Source organism: Brassica napus, chromosome A6, assembly GCF_020379485.1.
Source record: "Brassica napus cultivar Da-Ae chromosome A6, Da-Ae, whole genome shotgun sequence".
NCBI lineage: Eukaryota > Viridiplantae > Streptophyta > Magnoliopsida > Brassicales > Brassicaceae > Brassica > Brassica napus.
This window is the reverse complement of record NC_063439.1, coordinates 10566221-10586357: the sequence shown is the minus strand read 5'-3', so window position 1 is coordinate 10586357 and position 20137 is coordinate 10566221. Positions and strand designations below refer to the sequence as shown.

General features: G+C 45.7%; 3 protein-coding genes across 3 annotated transcripts; 1 reads left to right on the top strand and 2 right to left on the bottom strand.

Annotated features, from left to right (window-relative positions):
* The first annotated feature begins 287 nt into the window (after positions 1-287).
* LOC106428942 (CBBY-like protein) lies at positions 288-2351 on the top strand. The gene is made up of 8 exons (XM_013869687.3): positions 288-745; positions 820-890; positions 998-1156; positions 1396-1462; positions 1618-1713; positions 1813-1859; positions 1954-2034; positions 2137-2351. The coding sequence occupies exons 1-8, from the start codon at positions 425-427 to the stop codon at positions 2258-2260; spliced, it is 966 nt and encodes a 321-aa protein (XP_013725141.1). The 5' UTR covers positions 288-424; the 3' UTR covers positions 2261-2351.
* LOC125610296 (protein LAZ1 homolog 2-like) lies at positions 2279-4267 on the bottom strand. The gene is made up of 6 exons (XM_048782628.1): positions 4005-4267; positions 3790-3846; positions 3601-3709; positions 3302-3495; positions 3142-3230; positions 2279-3047 (listed from the first exon to the last, which is right to left on the bottom strand). The coding sequence occupies exons 1-6, from the start codon at positions 4131-4133 to the stop codon at positions 2423-2425; spliced, it is 1203 nt and encodes a 400-aa protein (XP_048638585.1). The 5' UTR covers positions 4134-4267; the 3' UTR covers positions 2279-2422.
* Positions 4268-4384: 117 nt separating this feature from the next.
* LOC111216059 lies at positions 4385-8391 on the bottom strand. The gene is made up of 2 exons (XM_022720342.2): positions 7847-8391; positions 4385-6303 (listed from the first exon to the last, which is right to left on the bottom strand). Exon 2 carries the CDS (start codon positions 5946-5948, stop codon positions 5166-5168), a length of 783 nt encoding a protein of 260 aa, XP_022576063.2. The 5' UTR covers positions 5949-6303; positions 7847-8391; the 3' UTR covers positions 4385-5165.
* Between the last annotated feature and the right edge of the window lie 11746 nt (positions 8392-20137).

The window sequence follows — 20137 nt, the reverse complement described above, 5'->3', positions numbered from 1 at the left end:
GAACTACATTTTGAAGTATTTAAATGAAATACTTTGAGATATTTTTAATTTTCTTTGAAGTTTTTTTGTAAAACACTCTTGATATAATTCCAATGGCCATGCTCTTACTGTCTTACATTCTTATGAATCTTTCACACTGAAAAGTGAAAATTTTGTAAAAAACGTTTATTCCTTTATCACACGATGGGTAGAGTTTGATTGGCCTTGTCATTGAGATAATGTCCCAAGATTAAATTTGTACAAGTCACCAAAAGCAATCCGACCCGGTTTTTTAGTACAAGTGTATGTATCCTGATCCAACAACCCGAACCGGGTGGTTATTACTTGTGGTCGTTAGCACAAAGACCGGATAAGTTGAAGAAATCCCCGACCGTTATTTTACTTGGCAAAAGAGATAGAGAGATAGAGAATCATCAAACAAACAATGGCGACTGTGAAACTCTCTCTGTCTTCACCTTCTTCAATTCAGTCAAAGCTATCAGCGGCGTCATTCATCCCCAATGCAGCGCGTGCGTTTAACGCGACACCTTTGTCGGCAAAGGCTTCGAGGTCGCGGTTCATGGGTAAGTGCTTGAGATCAAACCCGATGATAACACACAGAGGATCTCGCTCCGGAGGAATCAAATGCTCTGCTTCATCTTCTCCGGCGACTCTTCCCTCAGCTCTTCTCTTCGATTGCGATGGCGTGCTTGTTGATACGGAGAAGGACGGTCACAGGATCTCCTTCAACGACACTTTCAAGGAGGTCACTCTTTTCTCCCCCTTTAACTTTTTATTGGGCTTAAGGCTGCAATCTTTTTGAGTTTTGTAATCTCGCAGAGAGATTTGGGTGTTACATGGGATGTCGATTTATACGGCGAGCTGCTGAAAATCGGTGGCGGGAAAGAAAGGTATTTATTACCAAAACTCGATGTTAATGAAGTTTCAGTTTAGTCTTGTCTGAATGAAATTAATATTATTTTTCATTGAGATGGCTTTGTGTTTTTTTTTTTTGTAGAATGACAGCGTATTTTAACAAGGTAGGTTGGCCAGAGAAAGCTCCCAAGGATGAGGCAGAGAGGAAAGCGTTCATAGCTGGGCTTCACAAGCAGAAGACTGAGCTCTTCATGGTTCTCATCGAGAAAAAGCTGCTTCCTCTTCGACCCGGTGTTGCCAAGTTAGTTAGAATCAATTCTTATATATATAGCCTTCTTGGGATTTGATTATAAACAAAACTAATTAGGACATTTAGAACATTATTTGATGGATTCTCCTGATGCTATTTAATGTTGGTTAAGGCTAGTTATCTCTAGGAATCATATACACGTTGTGGTTTCTTTACTGAAACATCATCTCTTGTAGGTTTCGACTATTTCTTTGTTTATCTAAGCATATTCTCATGTTGGAACATTGTAGGTTGGTTGATCAAGCATTAACGAATGGAGTAAAAGTTGCCGTGTGCAGCACTTCAAATGAGAAGGCGGTATGATCACTCAGGTTCTACTACTTTAGTTTCCATGGCCATATTAGTCATATAAATGGATAGGCAGCTGTGTTATTCCCACAAGAATGTTCTCAGATATTCCTTTAGCTTCGAAGAAATTTATATATTAATCTTATGGAGACGTGATCTCTCAGGTTTCGGCTATCGTTTCATGCTTGCTTGGACCAGAACGAGCAGAGAATATCAAGATATTCGCTGGAGACGTTGTCCCCAAGAAAAAGCCTGATCCGGTGATTTACTCGCTTCCCATCTTAACGTTCCTCAACACACCTTTTCATTACAACAGGACATCTTTTGCTTCATCTTAGCTAAAGATATATTTTTAACAGGCCATATACAACTTAGCAGCTGAAACCCTTGGAGTTGATCCCTCAAAGTAAGTGTGTTTCTATAGTTATTTACAGGAGAATGAGTAGATATTTTTATAGAAAAAGGTCTTCTGAAGAGTGTGGCTCTATTTGTATGTGCAGATGTGTTGTGGTTGAAGATAGCGCTATAGGGCTAGCAGCTGCAAAAGCTGCGGGTATGACTTGTATAGTTACAAAGAGTGGGTGAGTAGTTTCACTAACACATCTTATCATAACCTGATGATTCGTAAGTTCATAATCAATCAGAAAATAAAATGAGTACTCTTCATATATGGGGATTTGCAGATACACTGCGGATGAAGATTTTGTGAACGCAGACGCGGTTTTCGACTGCATTGGAGACCCTCCAGAAGAGAGATTTGATCTATCATTCTGTGGAAGCCTTCTCCAGAAACAGTTCGTTAGTTAAAACTACAATCTCTCAACATTGGCGTGTATAGTCAAAAAGACTTATTCACTGTAAACTCGTTATACACATTATATCTCTCACATTTCCATCAGCAGATGTTTCAGTTTCAACAAAACCACTAGAGTCCGAAATTTTCATCACAGGTCGAAGGATGAGCCGACTTCATTGATCTTTTTTCTCCACAGAAGTCTCAACGGTCACTTCTGCTTCTTCTTTTTCTTTACCATCCGAATCCAAAAGCTTCTCCTGTATCTTCGTCACACCCTTCTCAACCGGTCCCATCGCTTGGTTTATCGTCAGAACCACATCCTTCACAACATGCTGACCACCGTCCATAACTATATCCTGTACACTCTCCTTAATGCTTGTCCCCGATGCTTCAACATGAGTCTCCTTCTTCTCTACAACACCGCCACCTTCGTCTAGCTTAGCCTCCGTCGTCTTCGTCCTCGTGATTTTACCGCACTCTGAGACCGGGATGTAGTGGTAAGGCTCAACTGGGAATACAAAGATATGCGCCACCGCTGCTATGGCCATCTCGATGCATATGAGAAAATCTTGTAATGCGTTCTGGAACCTTCCTTCTTTTGGAAGCACGCCGTAGTAGCAAAGCAAGGCGATGCCGAAGCCTTGCCACCAAGTGGCAAAGACGATGGCCTTGAAGCTGATGAACTTGGCCAAGGGTTTGATTTCTTTAAGGCGTTCGTGAGTCACGTTGTAGAACTGGACTAGGCAGAAGAGAGCCCACATCTGGCTGAAGTTTAGCACCACCTCTATGTATGGATATCTAACATTTAAAAAAAAAAATCAAAAAGATTCATCACTCGTTTTTTCTTCTCCATCTGATGAAAAACAGACACATGATGTGTTTCCTGGCATACCCGTAATACCATTTGAATTCACCATCACCATAAACACCGAGAAGCTCCAACAAAAATGCCAAGAATGCACACAAGGTTTTGAGGATCATCTGAAAACAAAATAAAAATATTACAAAAAAAGAAAGAAGAAACAACTGAAATGATGTAGAAGGCAACTTACATATTGGACAAGACCGAACTTCTCTATGACAAAGAGCTCAGGACCCAAGACATATGGTTCACACAAGAACTTCCATAATGGATTCCTCTGCTTCTGCGTCTTCTTTGTCTTCTTCTTACTCTTATTCTCTTCTCCTTCTAGTAATGGTTCTCTTGATTCATCTTCCAGTAATTCAACAACTCTTCTTTCACCACCTGAGCATATACATATTGGATAGTTTGGTTTAAGCTTTTAATATAGTTCTGAATTCACACACAAGAGAGAGAGAGAGAGAGGGAGAGCAGAAAGGGTTGTGTCACCTAGACAAGCGACCAAGTAACTTCCAAAGGAATATAAAGCGAAAGCCTCATAGCAGTTTCTCAATATGTCACAAGGCAGTGAGAGTTTTGGATTGGACAAGGAAATTATCTAAACCACAAAACAAACGGCTTCAATTAAACTGAAAACTAGAAACACCTGAAAGGGTAGAAAGAAAGGAGATCACTTACCGATTCAGTAGCATAAACTGGAACCATAAACAAAACAGGAACAATCCATTTTTGCTCCTGCAAATGATTTATTCTCAAATTCATCAATACTCAAAAGACAACCGATAATTTTCTATAAGAAGATACGTAAGCATCTGTCACGCAGATGTATACGGAGAATGAAACTTATAAGTCGGAAAATATATATAAAAGGAAGGATGTTTGTATGTACGGACAGAGGGATTGGTGTAGTAACGGAGGTGCTGGAGGATAAGGAAAAGGGAGAGACATATTGCGACGGCGGCGAAAGAACCTCCGACGAGTAAAGCCGGAAAATGTAGATCTCTGTACGTATTTGACATCATAATAACAATAGATGAGGCAACATTGTCATCATTTTTATCAATCAAACTGTGCCTTTTCCAAAATATGTTTTTGCCTTATTATCTTCTTCTTTTTAACGATCGGTGTGTGTTTTGTTTTTGAGGTTATGCTCACGTGTAACCCGTTCGCGGACGCCACATACCATATGCGTTCTGCGACACGTCTCACAATGAGAAAAAGGAAACATAGGTAAAACCGTATAAGTGAATTAAGATGATGGCTCCTAAGACCACCTCCATCCATTAGGATCCCTAATAGATACTTAAAATTAAATTAATATATAATGGAGTGATTTGAAAGGTTAAGTACCTCTATTAATCTATTTTATTTTTCCATCCTCAATTGGTAGGACCACATTGGGGTACTTAAATTTATTTTTATTTTTTTTAAGTTGAATGATATGAAAGAAATTGATACATAAAATTTTCATTAAAAATGACATAAAAGCATATTAAACATACAAATATAAACCGTAGACGAGAAAAAACAGATTAGCTGAAATCTTAATTTGTTCCAAATTTTTGCCATATATGCTCAACCAAATCCGCTTTCAATCGTTGATGTATTGTTCGATCACGAACTTGATTCCGAATGCTCATCATATTGCCGAGATTTGAAGGCATATCTGTAGAAAACGAGAGATCCACTTCTGAACTTCGGTTTGAATCTGATGTTTCGAAAATCGAAACATCAAACTGGGTGTACCCATCTCGTTCGTCTTCGACGATCATATTATGTAGGATGATACAAGCTCTCATTATCTTTCCAATTTTTATTTTATCCCATAAAAGAGCTGGATTTTTGACTAAGGCAAACCGAGCTTGCAAGACCCCAAAAGCTCGCTCGACATCTTTACGTACAGCTTCTTGATATGTAGCGAATAAAGATGCTTTTGGACCTTGCGGAAGTGGAATAGATTGGACAAACGTAGCCCATTTTGGATAAATACCATCTGTGAGATAGTAAGCCAAACGGTACTCGTGTCCGTTGACAGTATAGTTAACTTTCGGAGCTCAACCTTGTAATATATCATCAAAAACGGGTGATCGTTCAAGAACATTGATATCGTTTAATGTACCTGGAGGGCCGAAAAACGCGTGCCATATCCAGAGGTCTTGTGAAGCTACAGCCTCAAGAACAATTGTTGGCTTTCCGGATCCATGTGTATATTGTCCTTTCCATGCGGTCGGACAATTCTTCCACTCCCAGTGCATACAATCAATGCTTCCTATCATCCCGGGAAATCCGCGTATCTCTCCAATATCGAGTAGTCGTTGAAGATCTTCTGGAGTGGGGGTTCTTAGATACTCAGCTCCAAATAAATTTATGATTCCTTGAACAAAATGTTCTAAGCATAAAAGCGCGGTAGTCTCACCAAGTCGGAGGTGTTCGTCGACCGCATCAGCTGGGCAACCATATGCCATCATACGAATTGCTGCCGTTGCCTTTTGTAACGGAGAGAGACCTAACCTTCCAGTAGCATCTCTTCTCTGTTGAAAGTATGGGATTTCAGCGGAGAGTCGATCAATGATTCGCATGAACAACGACTTGTTCATTCTAAAACGGCGTCGAAACATGTGAGAAGGATATGTTGCATCCTCACTAAAGTAGTCGTTCCATAACTGTAAGTGTCCTTGTTCGCGTTGTCTTTCACTGTAAGCTCGTTTTTTTTTTGATCTTGATGTTTCTTGACGATTTTCAGCCCGAGTGAGGAGATTATCAAATTGTTGATCGAAGATTTGATCGAACTTTTCATCCATAAAGTCGTCAAAATTATTAGAGGAAGAAGCATCCATTTAGAAATGTAATCTTGAATTAGAAACGTCAAGAGAAAAATAAAGATTTTGGATTGGTGAAATGATAAGAGAAATACAATATAATAAAGATTTTGGATTTGGTGAAATGATAAGATAAAAACATATGTTTCAACAGACGAGAAGAGAGAAAATATATGTTTGAACAAAGAGAAGAGACACGCAACTTATAGAGTAAAATTTTCAAAACACAACTTGGCTTTTTGTGTCACATGTCTTCGGTCTTGGCTTATTGGGTCACAGGCAACACACAACTTTGCTTTTTGTGTCACATGTCTTTGGTCTTGGATCCTTGTGTCACGAGTTGTTAACGTCTTGGCTTCATTCTTCACTCCACCTGCAATATACACAAGCAAAACGTGGTGAGTCCCAACTAACAAAACCATCAATTATACAAAACAACACAGAAGCATTAAGTTGCCATTAACAAGTCTCAAAGATTCGAAGTACAAAGACATCAAAAGCAGAACCATTAACATAAACATCCATTAACCATAAACATCCAAAGCATACAGACTCGAATGAATTCAAAGCATACAGACTCGAACTCAAAGCATACAGACTCGAACTAAAGACTCGACACAAACAGACTTGCAACTTAAGACAGAAACCACATACAGACTTGCAACTTAAGGCTCAACCTAACATTTCGCGAAGAAGCTTATTTTTGAATTCAATTTCGAGTTCAGTTAGTGGCTCCGACTTGTTAATTAGGCCCTCAAGCAATTTTTGCTTGTTAAGAGTTGCCTTCAAAGCAAAATCGCTCTGCCTGATCTCCCAAAAGCTTTGAAACTCTATCTTCTCCTTCTGTTCCGCTTCCGAAGTCGCTTGCTTGCTCCCTGGGTTCTTTCCTTTTGCCTTTGCTGCTTTAACACCTTCTGGCCGAGCCATTGGTTCATCCTGTCCAGCCATTGAAGTTGGTGACTGGCATCCAACTTCCTTCTTTTTGCTTGAACTTTATCCTTGGTACAAGTCGCTCCACGCCATTTCTGATCATGGCGAAGCTCTAACCATGCATGCTCTAGGTTGAACTTCACCTTGTGATCATTGAAGAAAATCATGTGAGCCAACTTCAAAACGTCATTCTCGTTCTGTCCACTCGATCTCTGCTTCGTTGCAGCCTCATAACACCCAACAAATTTACACACGCCCTCATTAATCTTCCCCCACCTCGCTTTACAGTGTGATGGCTCTCTCTATTGCAAGCCATCCAGCTTTGGACTCGCGGCAAAATAAGCCGCAATTCGTTTCCAAAACGCAACTGCTTTCTGCTCATTTCCAACCACTGGGTCCTTGGAGGTGTTCAACCAAGCGCTTATCAGCACCACATCTTCTGTGAGTGTCCATTTTCGTCTCTCTTTACGGTCAGACAAGATCTCTACATCATCGTCTACATCTTCGTTCCATGGTGAACCGAGCATAGAGGCATCCGACGCAGAGACTTCTACAGTTGGCTCACGAGGGACGGACTGATAAGGGTTTTGACTGTTTAACAGGTTTTGAAAGCTACAATTTTGAGTATAAGGATCCATGAGAGCTTTGGAGAAGGAAAATATATGGAAATAGATTTGGAGAAGGAATTGGTTTTGGAAAACTTAATAGATTTCGAGGATGATTTATAGGTGCTAACGTTGGAAATAGATGGAAATAGATTTAGTTGTTGAAGTTTTAATGGCAAGTAAATATACACCTAAACTAAAACTAAAGACCATTTAATCTTCCCAACCACTTACTAAAGCACACAATGAACAACCCCGCAAACAACAGGTCAATCACTTCAAAACTTAAGACCATTCAATTTCCAACCACTTACGAAAGCACACAATCAATTTCTAACAACCATTTAAAGATATTCTACTTAGACAGAAAATATAATTTACCTTATCTCAACTGTGAAGATGAAGACAAAAGCTTTGATTTGATCATGTTAAGCACCATTCCGTTGCCTTTCTTCCACAGACATCCTCAACCCTCACACAACCAACAAACAAAGTATAATTAAAAACGTAGTCTCTGTAATGAGATAAACGAAAACTAAAACAGAAACCTAAAAATCAATCCCACCATCGCTACCTTATACAAAACAGAGGCAAACTTAAGCATATCCATTTCCACAAACAATGTACTAGTAATCTAACAGATAATGTGGCCTCAATATTATAAAACAATCACTATCGACATCAGTTTTAAAAATTTATTTGACTAAAGACAAGGAATGTTCGAACTTATCTTGCTTCTTCTTCATCTCCAATCTTGTCTGAGTTTCATCCTTCCCTCAGTGATGCTTTCTCTTGAAGCTTCTATCTTCTGACCTTCATCATAACTTCTGGAGGAAGAAGACAAAACAGAGGATCACGAACAGATAATGTGAGATAAACCAAATTCGAGACAGCAGCAACATAAAGATTAAAAAAAACGGATGATTTCTTACCAATAAGGAGAAGTCGAGACAGAGACGACGAGGTACGAGGTTCGAGAGAGACACGACGAGACTCGCGAGAGAGAAGACGAGATCACCGAGAGAGAAGACGGAGAAGTCGAGAATGAGTCGACAGAGAGACGACGAGATCACCGAGACAGAGACGAAGAGGTTCGAGTGAGAGACGACGAGGTTCGAGAGAGAGACGACGAGACTGGAGAGATAGACGACGAGATTCGAGACAGAGACGACGAGACTCGAGAGAGAGACGACGAGATTCGAGACAGAGACGACGAGATCACCAAGAGAGTAGACAGGGACGACGAGATCACGAAGAGAGTAGACGGAGAAGTCGAGAATGAGAGCGCTTTGGTTTCTCGCGACGAAGGAGAGAGACAGCATTGATGGCCGGTCCAATGAGAAAGCGCCACGATAGGGCTTCTTACCAATACTCAAAAGCCCAGTTTTGATAGCGCTTCTGCATTAATTTGGCATTTTTGATTTTTTTTTTTTCACTTTTGTTAAGGACCTTGTGTTAAGTCCAGACTGAAGGACACCATCATATTTTATAAATCTATTTGAAACAACGATGAGGCATTGATTGCGAACCTGTCTATCGACCATTTTGATCATCTGGCCCGGCGGAAGTGCTGACGAGTCATGTCTTCTATTATTCCTCTCCCTCCAGACTGGGTATATAATATATGCTTTTAAGGATGTGAACTATCCATACCATGTTCCATATTGTACTAATCAAATCAAATAAAAAAAGAATTACGCCACCAACGTAACCGAAATCTTAAAGCTATAAATACATCAGTATCTAGATGAGTAACGCTGCGCAGCAAAATCTTAGGAATGTTCTCATATATATTCCTCGAAGAAATGTACTATTATGATTTAATGGGAATCATGTGAAATGTGAATGACCCCTTCTTTCAATCCGGAATGATCGATCTTGTTTAAGGTGAGTTTGGTCTCGGGTGAAGTAAACAATACTAGAAATGGGTCGAACAGAGGCGTTTATTAGATTTCGAGATGATGTTACAAAGGTGGAGAAAGTAAAAGCAAGCCGGAGCTCGTGAGAGCTTAAACCGGAAAAGTACAAATAGCAGAGAGATGATTGTACGGATGATAAACCCTAATCTCGCTGCTAAGTTTGTGTAGCTAAGTGTCGATGCCTTTCTCCTTTGCTTTCCTCTCCTTTTATACTCTGTTCGATTACCTTAACCTAATCTCCTTTTACCGATTGGGCCTTGTCGGCCCTTCGGGCCTGATTAGGAGGTGCTCGCTCTGAGCCGCTTAGTCGATTGGTCCCGCTTCGTTTGCTCTCCGCTTCGACTAACAGCATTTCCTGGCTAAGCCGATACCCCGAGAATCGGCTTCCGAGCCGAGGTTGACTCGATCTGCTGGATTGGGCCCTTTGTTCGATGGGCTTTGTGGATGGGTTAAATCCATCCCCAACAGTAAGTCCCCCCCCCCAGTTCATTGATGGTCGAGCAATCGATCTTCGATGAATTTGGTGTCTTTAGTTCGGAGAACAAAAGGTTCAATCCGAGCAAGTGACTGATCGTTGAGGAGTCAATCCGTTTAATCAACGCTTCTCAACCGAGGGAATGGATTGGCGCATCTGTTTATCACGCGTTGCGATCGTGAGATAAACGCTTACGGGTCGAGAAGACGGATCGACGCATCGTCGATCACGCGCCTAATTGGGTTTAGGCCCACTTAGGCCTTATTAGGCGTAATGATGACGCCTTGATCCCTGCGCTTATCTCTCCCTATAAATAGCGCACCCCTCTCCACTTCTTTTCATTTTTCTCCGCAGCGCTAAAGGTACTTTCTCTCTCTACGCTCCTTCTCTCTCTACGCTCCTTCTCTCTCTTTATCTCTGTTTTTAGATCTGCGATTATCCGAGATGTCGTCGCATCGTTTGACGCGAGAACAAAAAGGAAAGGGGGCGGTATCTTCTCGGGATTCTGCTGAGAATCCTGACAGTATCCATCACGGAGCAATGATGGATACGGGGAATATGGACTTAGCGCAGCGTCTTTTGGTCTCGGAAGCAAGAGAACAGTTCCGGGGTGACGACGACGGTCAAGAAGCGGTCGACACCTCGATTGTTCCGATCAGCTACTACCCCGGGAACATCTTCGCCGAGGAGAGCCCACTGGAGGTTTGGAGAATTCGACCTTCGGTCGTCGATGGACAAGATTGGTCCAACGTCGAGAGGACGAAGTCCACCGTGGAGTCGGTGGAGGCTATCCTCCGAGATCTCAATGCACACGGGGTCTCGTTCATCATTCCAAAGCGGGATCAGAGGCCTTGGTCGTCCCCGAAGGGGTATCAATGCATTTACGAGTCATATTTCCGGAACGACACGAAGTTGTGGTTCCCAATTCCCCGAATTGTCACGGCTTACGCGTTCCGCAGAGGGGTCGCTTTAAGCCAGTTGATGAACGGTTCTCTCCGGTTGATGGTCGTTTTATCGGTGATTGCGGCTGAGGCAGGGACATCGATGAGTGTGAGGTCGTTTGAAGAGTTGACTTCAGTTTCAATTTCCGACGATGGGCTCGTCTCGACGAGGATGCGCCCAAACTATAACGTGGTCACGGGGTATCCGACCAAAACCTCAGATTGGCAGCGTTCGTACTTCTATGTGAAGTCGAACAGATCAGCGTTCGAAGAGCCTCCGAAGTCTGGTTATCGCGTTCTCTGGAATGCAGAGATGGGTACTGCACACTGTCTTATGTGACGATTGTAGCGTGTGCTCGTCTAACGCGTATCTCTTTTTTTTTTTGTAGTTGGTCATCTGAATCTCGCTACGTACCCCGAGGATTGGAAGGAGAGTGCTCGGATTGTTGCGTTGCAGAAGCAAGATCACTGGGAGGATTTTACTCGGGAGAGAATTCAAAGATCTGTAGAACGGATTGCGAGTCGTAAGTTCTCATTTCCCTTTTATGTTTCCTATCAAGCGAATAATATCTTATTAAGGATTCTCTTTTGCAGAGCATTGGATCTCGGATTCGCTTCCTCACATCAATCGATCGACTTTGAAGCGGTTGTCCCTTTTCACACGAGCCGAGCAAAAGGAGATCAATCGGGCCCGAACAATGAAGCAACTGCCTGATCTAAGCCTTATTACGGCGGGGAAGATAGGTGCCAAAAAGGGTACTGACGACTCCGCGGGGGTCGGGATTACGGACGCTGCCCCCGTTACCGCTGAGCGGGCGCCTACTGGCGGTTCTTCTCAGGGAAAGAACTCGAAGAAGAAGAAAAGCAAGGAGACTCGGAAGGAGTCCAATGAGATGGATCAAACCGATCCGGATAACCCCTCTAAGAAGGGTGGTAAGAAGAGGAAGGCCGTGGAACCGCCTGCGGAAGACGTTCCTAGGAAGAAAAAAACGAAGAAGCAAGATTTCTCCGTGCCCCGACCATCCTCGGTTTGCGAGGAGGAACTCCAGGTTTTGGTCCCTGATGCTACTCCCGAGGTTGGGACCTCGGATGATGATGAAAATGAGACCATAGCTTTGCGTCGGAGGAGACGAGAGGGCCCTCAGCAGAATCGCGGAGCCTCGGTGGGCGGTCAGGGCATCTCGGAGGTTCCGAGGGAGTTGCCAGCCTCTGAAAGACAGCAAGTCCCTCTGAGGGGCGACTCTTCGGCTCATATCACGGAAGGTTCTGAGACTCGTGTGTCCGGCCGTCCCAAGGAAACCCCGGAGGATGGGTTCAAGTTCGAGTTCAACCGAGAGCTCCCGCTGGCCTGTTACCCGGAGGATTGTGCTCGCTTGCTACGGTTAGTCAAAGGCGGTCCCGATCAGCTTCCTTCAGTGGGGGACCTCATCTTCAAAGACGAGTATGAGCACGCCTCTTGCTCGTCGGTAAAGGTAAGTGGTTGCTCGTTTCCTTCTTTTCTGAACCTTAAATTATTTTGGCTAAGTCTTTTTGTGTTTTGATCAGAGTCACGGCGACTGGAATGTTCTGGTCGGGAAGTATGACGCAGCCCTCAGGCGGGCTAGAGAGCAGATCCGTGAGAGCGAAGAAGCCAAGAAGAAAGCGGAGGAGGCTCTTCGGGTGTCTTCGCGGGAAAAGACTGAAGCCATTGCTCGGGAGAGATCTCTCAGGAAAGCGTTTGACGAGACGCGAACATCTGACGCGGCTGAGCTGCAGATGTGTAAGGAGGCGATGAACAACCTTGAAGTTGTGGTGGACAAGCAGCGGAAGGAAAATGTTGACCTAGAGAGAAGGATGGCCGCGGAATCACTTAGGCATTCCGAGGAAATGACCAGGCTTCGGAAATCTCGTAGGTATGAGGTTACGCACGAGAGAATTCGCGTGCTGATCGCCATGATTGCTAAGGCTGAGAAGCGCTTCCACAAGATTTCCCTTCGTGAGGACCAAAGAGACAAGTACGACGATGCTAGATGCCTCTACAGCCAAGCCTTTGGAACAAGGAAATGCCTCGAGCAGATTAAAGCCTCGGGTGTCGAAATCCCGCAGGAAACCATCGATTTCTTCGCTGGGCAAGAGAGGCATTATGAAGAGGAAGCAGAACGCTTGGAAGTAAAGGAAATTCCAGCAGAGGACCTTCGCCTCTCCCCGTTAGTGTTGGAGTCTCGGTTCCTGATCGAAGAGATTTGGCGTCAGCTCGATCCGTTTGGATCGAACATTGGTTTGATCGATTCAGAGGCTGCTATTGCTCTTCGTACTCCTCTCGCCGACCGAGATCCCCGCTCTGTAGATCCGACGGAGAAGCCCGCTCAGACGGCCGTATCTTCCAATCAGCACACCGACCAAGGCGTCGATCCGGCAGAGCGAACATCAGTGGGAGCGGTTATTCAGAAGGACGGGGCAGTGCCTACCATCGTGCTGACCGATTCCTCCGCGAAGGCATCGAAGAATGCCAGCTCGTCCGCTTCCTCGTCGGAAGACCCGGGGAAGGAAGACGAGCTTCCAACGGAGACGCCAGCTGCAAATGTGACTGACTCAATTCCAACAAAGTTCGGCCGCGTCTCGGGTCCCGGAGAAGGTGACGGCAGTGGCGACAAGGATCCTCCTGTGGTCGATTAATAATCTCTGTTGTTTGTTGTAACTTCTTTCTCCCTTTTACTTTTTAGAAGACTCCTTTACTCCTTGCGTTTTACCTCGGTCTCGGCTCGTTTGAAGCCTTTGAATTTTTATGTATCATTGGCCCGTATGGGTCTTGTTGTTCGATACTCGGGATATTTCTTTTCCTTAAGGCTTTTATCAAGTGTTTGTTTGCTTTGAATCGTAATCCGTTTTTCGTTAAGTCGTTCCTGCTAACCTTGTCTGTAATTGATTAACAAAGAAAAACAAGGCAAGGAATTTTAACGAGTTTCCGAGGAAAAGGTGTCCGGATGCTTCGCAGTAATCGAGAGAAATTTGGTCGGCCAACTCATTATTCTTCGATTTGCAATAAGATCCAGAAATTTCGCTCGTGAGTCGGTCAATGCCCTGAGCATCGGTGACGCGGGACTCTGTTTTTCCCTTCGTTTGATATCTGATCAGGATATCTTCGACTAAATGGGATGAGTGCTCGTGCGCCGCTTTCGAATTAAGGGGCTAGCATCATTTGATGGGACTTTTACTCTCGTCATTTTACTCGAGAGAGTGAGACGAGATGTATTTTTGTTAGGTTGGGGCTGGACCCCGTAGAGGGGATGCCTACGTACCTCCGAGGAGGATCAAGCCTTTCGTAGTTCGTTTTGGTCCAAGTAAAAGTGACTTGGTAGTCATTTACTTGGACGAGTAGAAGTGACCGTAAGGTGCATCTACTCGGTTTTTTTTTTTTTTTTTTGTGAGTAAAAAGGTGATGTAGATCATTTTACTCGCTCTGAAAAGTTACTCATTTTACGAGTAAAAACGACGAAGATGCATGGAGTTCCAAGCTCGTGGGACTGCTTCTCCGCGGGAAGTCTCGAGTCGGTATACTCCTGGTTTGACGACTCGAGTGATCTTATACGGTCCTTCCCAATTCGCGCCGAGTTTTCCAGCGTTGGGTTCTTTGGTGTTCTCGAAGACTTTTCGCATAACCAGATCGCCGAGCTCGAGGGGACGCGAGCGGACCTTCTTGTTGTAGTAGCTCTCGATTTGGTTTTGGTAATTCTGGATCCGAAGCAAGGCTTGGTCGCGCTTCTCCTCTATCCCATCGAGGGCATCTAGCAACATCTCTTGGTTAAGCTCAACGTGCTGAGGCATCTTGGACCGGCGGAGACTTGTTACATTGACCTCGGCCGGAGCCATCGCCTCCATCCCGTAAGCGAGTGAGAAGGAGGTAGATTTTGTTGCTCCTCGGGGGGTTGTCCGGTGCGACCAGAGCACGCCGTCGAGTTCGTCGGCCCAATGTCCCTTTTTGAGATCAAGGCGCTTCTTGATTCCGTCGATGATGATCTTGTTCGAGGATTCTGCTTGTCCGTTTCCTTGAGGATATCTTGGCGTCGAAGGGCTTAGTCGGATGTTCCACTTGTTGCAGAAATCTTTAAAATTTCCGGCCATAAACTGTGATCCGTTATCTGTCACGATCTCGTATGGTAGGCCGTGGCGACAGATGATGCTCTTCCAGACAAAGCCGCGAACTTCCTTCTCTGTAACCTGCGCGAAGGCTTCTGCTTCGATCCATTTGGTGAAGTAGTCGGTCAATACCAGCACGAAGCGACGTTGGCGAGAATTCGGCATTAGTCCGATGATATCCATCCCCCATCGCATAAATGGGTAAGGGGCTGCGGAAGTTCGTAGTAGCTCGGTTGGGCTATGGATACTCGGAGCGTGTCGTTGGCATTTGTCGCATCGCCGGGCATATGCTTCGCAGTCGGTATTCATAGTTGGCCAGAAAAATCCTAAGTTCCGAATTTTCAGGGCTAGTGACCGACCTCCAGAGTGGTTTCCACCTGCTCCTTTGTGAGTTTCTGCCATTACTAACTGAGTTTGCTCGGCAAAAATGCATTTGAGGAGGACCTTGTTAGCTGTTACCCGGTGAAGTTCTTCTTCCATGACGACGTAGTGCGCGCTGCGTCTCTTTAATCGTCTTGCGGCCCATTTATCAGTTGGAAGCGTGCCCACGGTGAGATATTGGATGAATTCAGTCCTCCAGTCTGGTATCAGCTGATCTTGGTCTGTCATCTCGGAGTCGTCGTTGGTCTCAGATAAGGGCGTTGTTTCGGATTCTGTGGTGACGAAGTTAGCTGATTCCGTTGAGATGTCGATACTTGGTTTCTCGATTCGGTGGATTGGAATAGTCCTTTTGACTTGATCGCGTAGCTTGCTTCCGAGTGCTGCTAACGCATCCGCACATACATTTTCTCCGCGGGGAACCTTTGTGAGCTCGAAGAATTCGAACTCTTTAGCTAATGCTTGTACGACTCGGAGGTAAGCGTTCATTCTATCGTTGCGCGCATCGTAATCACCGCTGAACTGACTGGCGACGAGCTGTGAGTCGCAGTATGCACTGAGCCGCTTAGCCTTGACTGCTTTGGCGAGGCGAAGGCCGGCGATGAGTGACTCATACTCCGCTTCGTTGTTTGATGCTGGGAAACCGAAACTGAACGACTGTCGAATGAGTTCTCCCGATGGGGATTGAAGCTGAACCCCTGCTCCAGAGCCTTTGTTTGTCGAGGAACCGTCGACATGCAGGATCCATGTTGAATCCGAAGTTTCCAAATCCTGAGCGAGTTCCGGAGATAACTCCACGAGGAAATCGGCGAGGACTTGGGCCTTAGCGGCAGTTCTACACTTGTAAGTGATGTCGAGCTCTCCGAGTTCGATCGCCCACTTGGTAAGACGGCCAGCTCTGCTCGTGTTTTGCAAGACAGTTCTGAGCGGCTGGTCGGTGAGGACTTCTACCGAATGTGACTGAAAATATGGGCGGAGTTTCCTCGCTGATTCGACGACGGCCAGGGCCATCTTTTCAAGTGTCGGGTACCGGGTTTCTGGTCCGGTCATCCTTCTGCTCATGTAGAAAACGGGTCGTTGTTCTCCTCGGTCCTCCTTGATTAGCACGCTGCTGACTGCGGCGGATGAGACCGCAATGTAGAGAGATAAAACGTCGCCTATGTCTGGCTTTGCCAGGATAGGGGGCGTCGTCAGGTAATGTTTGAGCTGATTAAAAGCCTCCTCACATTTATCGTCCCAAATGAATTTTTTGTTTCCTCGGAGGAGATCGTAGAAGGGGAGACATTTATCGGTAGACCGAGAGATGAAACGATTAAGTGCTGCGATTCGGCCTGTTAGTCGCAGGACTTCTCGGCAATTTCTCGGACTGGGTAGATCGAGGACGGCTGATATTTGCTTCGGGTTTGCTTCGATTCCTCGCTGCGTCACTATGTAGCCGAGGAATTCTCCGGACGATACGCCGAAGGTGCATTTGGCCGGGTTTAGCTTTATCTTGTACGCATTTAGGATGTCGAAACACTCCCGTAAATGTGCCAGGTGGTCGTCTGCTCGGACTGATTTGACGAGCATGTCATCAATGTAGACTTCCATCGTTGTACCGAGCTGTTTAGCGAACATGCGATTGACAAGTCGCTGGTACGTCGCACCGGCGTTCTTCAGCCCGAAGGGCATTACTTTGTAGCAGTAAGTTCCTCGATCAGTTATGAACGACGTCTTCTCTCGATCATCAGGATGCATCATGATCTGGTTGTATCCCGAGAAAGCGTCCATAAACGTGAGCATTTCATTGCCGGCAGTTGATTCGACAAGCCTGTCGATGTTCGGAAGCGGGTAGCTGTCTTTTGAGCAAGCCTTGTTGAGGTCGGTAAAATCGACGCACATGCGCCACTTGCCGTTTTTCTTCTTGACAACCACCGGGTTAGCGAGCCATTCCGGGTAACGAACTTCTGCTATCGAGCCCGCGCTTAATAAGCGTTCGACTTCCTCAACAACTGCTTTGGATCTTTCGGGACCCAACTTTCGTCTCTTCTGTCGAATGGGCTTGATATTTGGGTCTATGTTTAACTCGTGAGTCGTGATGGACGGGTCGATTCCCTGCATGTCAGTCATCGACCAAGCAAAGGTAGACAAGTTTTGCTTCAGGAAATCCGTGATATCGCGCTGCATCTCGTCCGATAGATAAGCGCCTACTCGTAGCACTTTACTTGGATCCGATTCGTCGACTGGGACTTCGAGCACCTCTTCTTTTTGTGGGCAGATCTTGCTTACAGGAGGGGAGATCGAGTTGACTATCGACTGAGATCGCTGCAGTTTGACCGTGGCAATTAAGAGATCTCGAGCGGCCCGTTGATCTTCTCTCACTGTCTTAATCGTACCATCCATTCCTGGAAATTTGACGCACTGATGGTACGTTGATGCGATCGCTCGCATGGAGTATAACCATGGAGTGCCTAGTATCACGTGGTAGGGAGCCTTGGTGCTGACTACCGAAAACTTGACCATCCGAGCTACTCCCTCAGCTTGTACTGAGAGACGGATAGTTCCCATGATCACTTCAGAGGAGCCGTTAAAGCCGGTGAGAGTCCTGGAAGACGGTTTCACGTCTTTTAAGTCGATTCCCATTTTTACGAGAGTTTCGCGAAAAATGATATCGACCGAGCTGCCAGTATCGATCAGCACTTTGGTGACGTCGTACTTATCGATAGCCAAAACGACGAGAAGAGGGTCGTTATGAGGAAAGTTTACTCCGAGAAGGTCTTCGGTTGAGAAGGAGATTGGAGGATCAGCTGGGGACTTCTGCGGCCAGCGCTGCGAGGTGTCCACCATTCGTCGGTGATCTTTGACTGCTCGTACGGAGTCCCCGCAAGGTGGAGATCCTCCCATAATCACGTTGATCCGCGGCCTGACACTTGATTGCTTCCTGGTGAGAAGAGCTCGGAGGTCTTCGCTTTCTTTCGGCGACCCGGCTTTTTTGTGGTCTAGCTTTTCACGCAGATCACTGACTCGCGCGTTAAGCTGATCTCGTAGATCGACGATATGATTACCGTCAGTAGTTGCCAGTGAAGATCCTGGGCTCAGCGAATGCTTAGCTCTTTTAGCATTGAGCTCGACTCGGAGATCGGAAGATCCGGGAGTCTTGTCATTCATCGACGTGGTCTTTCGTTTGAGGAGTACTCGTAAGTCCAACGGGTCGAGGGCTTCCTCGAGATCACTCTCTTCGTCTGATGAGGACTCCGGTTGGGCGCGAATAACTTCAATCCTTTGTCTGGCTGCTGGCGGATCTTCGTCAGCTGAGGCGTCACCATCGTCGTCTGGATGTGGGATTTGCTCGGCGACCTTTGGCTTTTGGTCGTCTTGACGCGGTTTTGCTTGATTTTTTCGCTGATTTTTCCTGTCCTTGTTTCTGCTCCAACTGTTCTCGCTTTTTGGCTTCGGAGGAGGAATCTTAATTTCACCGCTTTCGAGTGAGGAGAGGAATTGCGCAAAAAGTGTTTTGCACTCTGAAGTGTCGTGACCTTTTACACCGTGGAGTTTGCACGATTTAGTAAGCCCTGGTGGGGTCCGGGAAGATCCCGCTGCCGAATCGACCTGGGCGACCGTGGCTGGCGCTGTTGCTCGGGGGGATTCGCTTGGAGGATCGGTTTCCCGATGAAAGGTGTTCCACTTCTTCCCGTTTTCGTCGACGACGTAAAGGAGACCGTTCTTACGGTTGTTTTTATCGCTTGGAGCATGCTGACGAGGTTCGACGTGAGCTGTGGCGGCATTTTTAGGCGCCGATTGCTTCGCCGAGTTGTGCTTGCTCAAGATGGCTTTAGTGTCTTCTTCCATACGAATGAAGTTGTGAGAACGAGCAACGGCATCTTGCAACGTCGTGGCGGTGCATCGATAGAGATCTTTTCGGAACTTACATTCCACAAGGAGATTGTTCCTCAAGGCATCGACGGCGATGTGGTCTGGGATATTGATTATTGACACGACCGACTTAAAACGTTCCATGTAATCACGAAGATTCTGATCCTTCGTTTGCTTGAGGTTCCAGAGAGTCGACGCCGTTGCTTCACGCTTGGTAAACATGATGTAAGTCTTGAGAAAAGCCGAGGAGAGCTCTTTGAAGCTTCTAATTGAATTCTCTTCGAGTCCCGAGAACCAGGTTAAGGCTTGCTCGTTGAGTGTTTCAATGAAAAGTTGGCAGTATCCCGCGTCTCTTTCATCGGGGGCGAGTCTGGCCCTCGCTACCGCAATATTAAAAGCCGTCAAGTGCTCGACGGGGTCTCCTCCTGGTTTGTATTCCAGAAGACGCAACTTGTCCATCTTTCGGAGTTTGACCTCCGTCAGTTCCTCGGTGAAAGGAGTACGCGATGTTGATGCGATGACACTGTCAATCTCGGGTACTGCACTCGTTGCTTGGTGGATCCTCGAACTCATTTGTTGGAAATTTAGTTTAAGCTCAGCGATTTCTCGGACAGTTGATGGATCTGACGTTGTAGGAGAAGCATCGGCGGCTAGGGTTTCCGCGAGTTGAAGAGTGGGATCGACTGGGTTCGTCGTTCGTCCTTCTGCCGGAGTAGGAGGGTTTGTATTGAAGAGGTAACGACGGAGCGGTTGTGAGTTGCCGGTGGAGGCGCTAAGAGCAGCGACAATGGCGGCGAGCTGATCATTCGTCGTCTTCTGAACTTCTTCTTGATGAGCAAGTCGGGCTATGACTGAACTCATGAATTCCGACGAGAGGAGGGGAGGAGGCGGAGGAGGCGTGAGTGCCGGCTCCTCTCCTGAGGTATCTGGGTTCGTACCTCCGGTGGTCATATCGGTCTAGAAACGCTGGGTCTGTTCTGCCCCACGGTGG

Bases quoted from the DNA above. Each gene is read 5' to 3' on its own strand.
- LOC125610296 (XM_048782628.1), bottom strand. From the start codon at position 4,133: ATGATGTCAAATACGTACAGAGATCTACATTTTCCGGCTTTACTCGTC. The intron at 3,231-3,301 runs GTAAGTTGCCTT...TTTTGTTTTCAG, and splicing joins AGTTCGGTCTTGTCCAATAT to ATGATCCTCAAAACCTTGTG. The intron at 3,048-3,141 runs GTATGCCAGGAA...TTTAAATGTTAG, and splicing joins GAATTCAAATGGTATTACGG to ATATCCATACATAGAGGTGG.
- LOC111216059 (XM_022720342.2), bottom strand. From the start codon at position 5,948: ATGGATGCTTCTTCCTCTAATAATTTTGACGACTTTATGGATGAAAAG.
- LOC106428942 (XM_013869687.3), top strand. From the start codon at position 425: ATGGCGACTGTGAAACTCTCTCTGTCTTCACCTTCTTCAATTCAGTCA. The intron at 1,157-1,395 runs GTTAGTTAGAAT...GGAACATTGTAG, and splicing joins CTTCGACCCGGTGTTGCCAA to GTTGGTTGATCAAGCATTAA. The intron at 2,035-2,136 runs GTGAGTAGTTTC...GGGGATTTGCAG, and splicing joins TGTATAGTTACAAAGAGTGG to ATACACTGCGGATGAAGATT.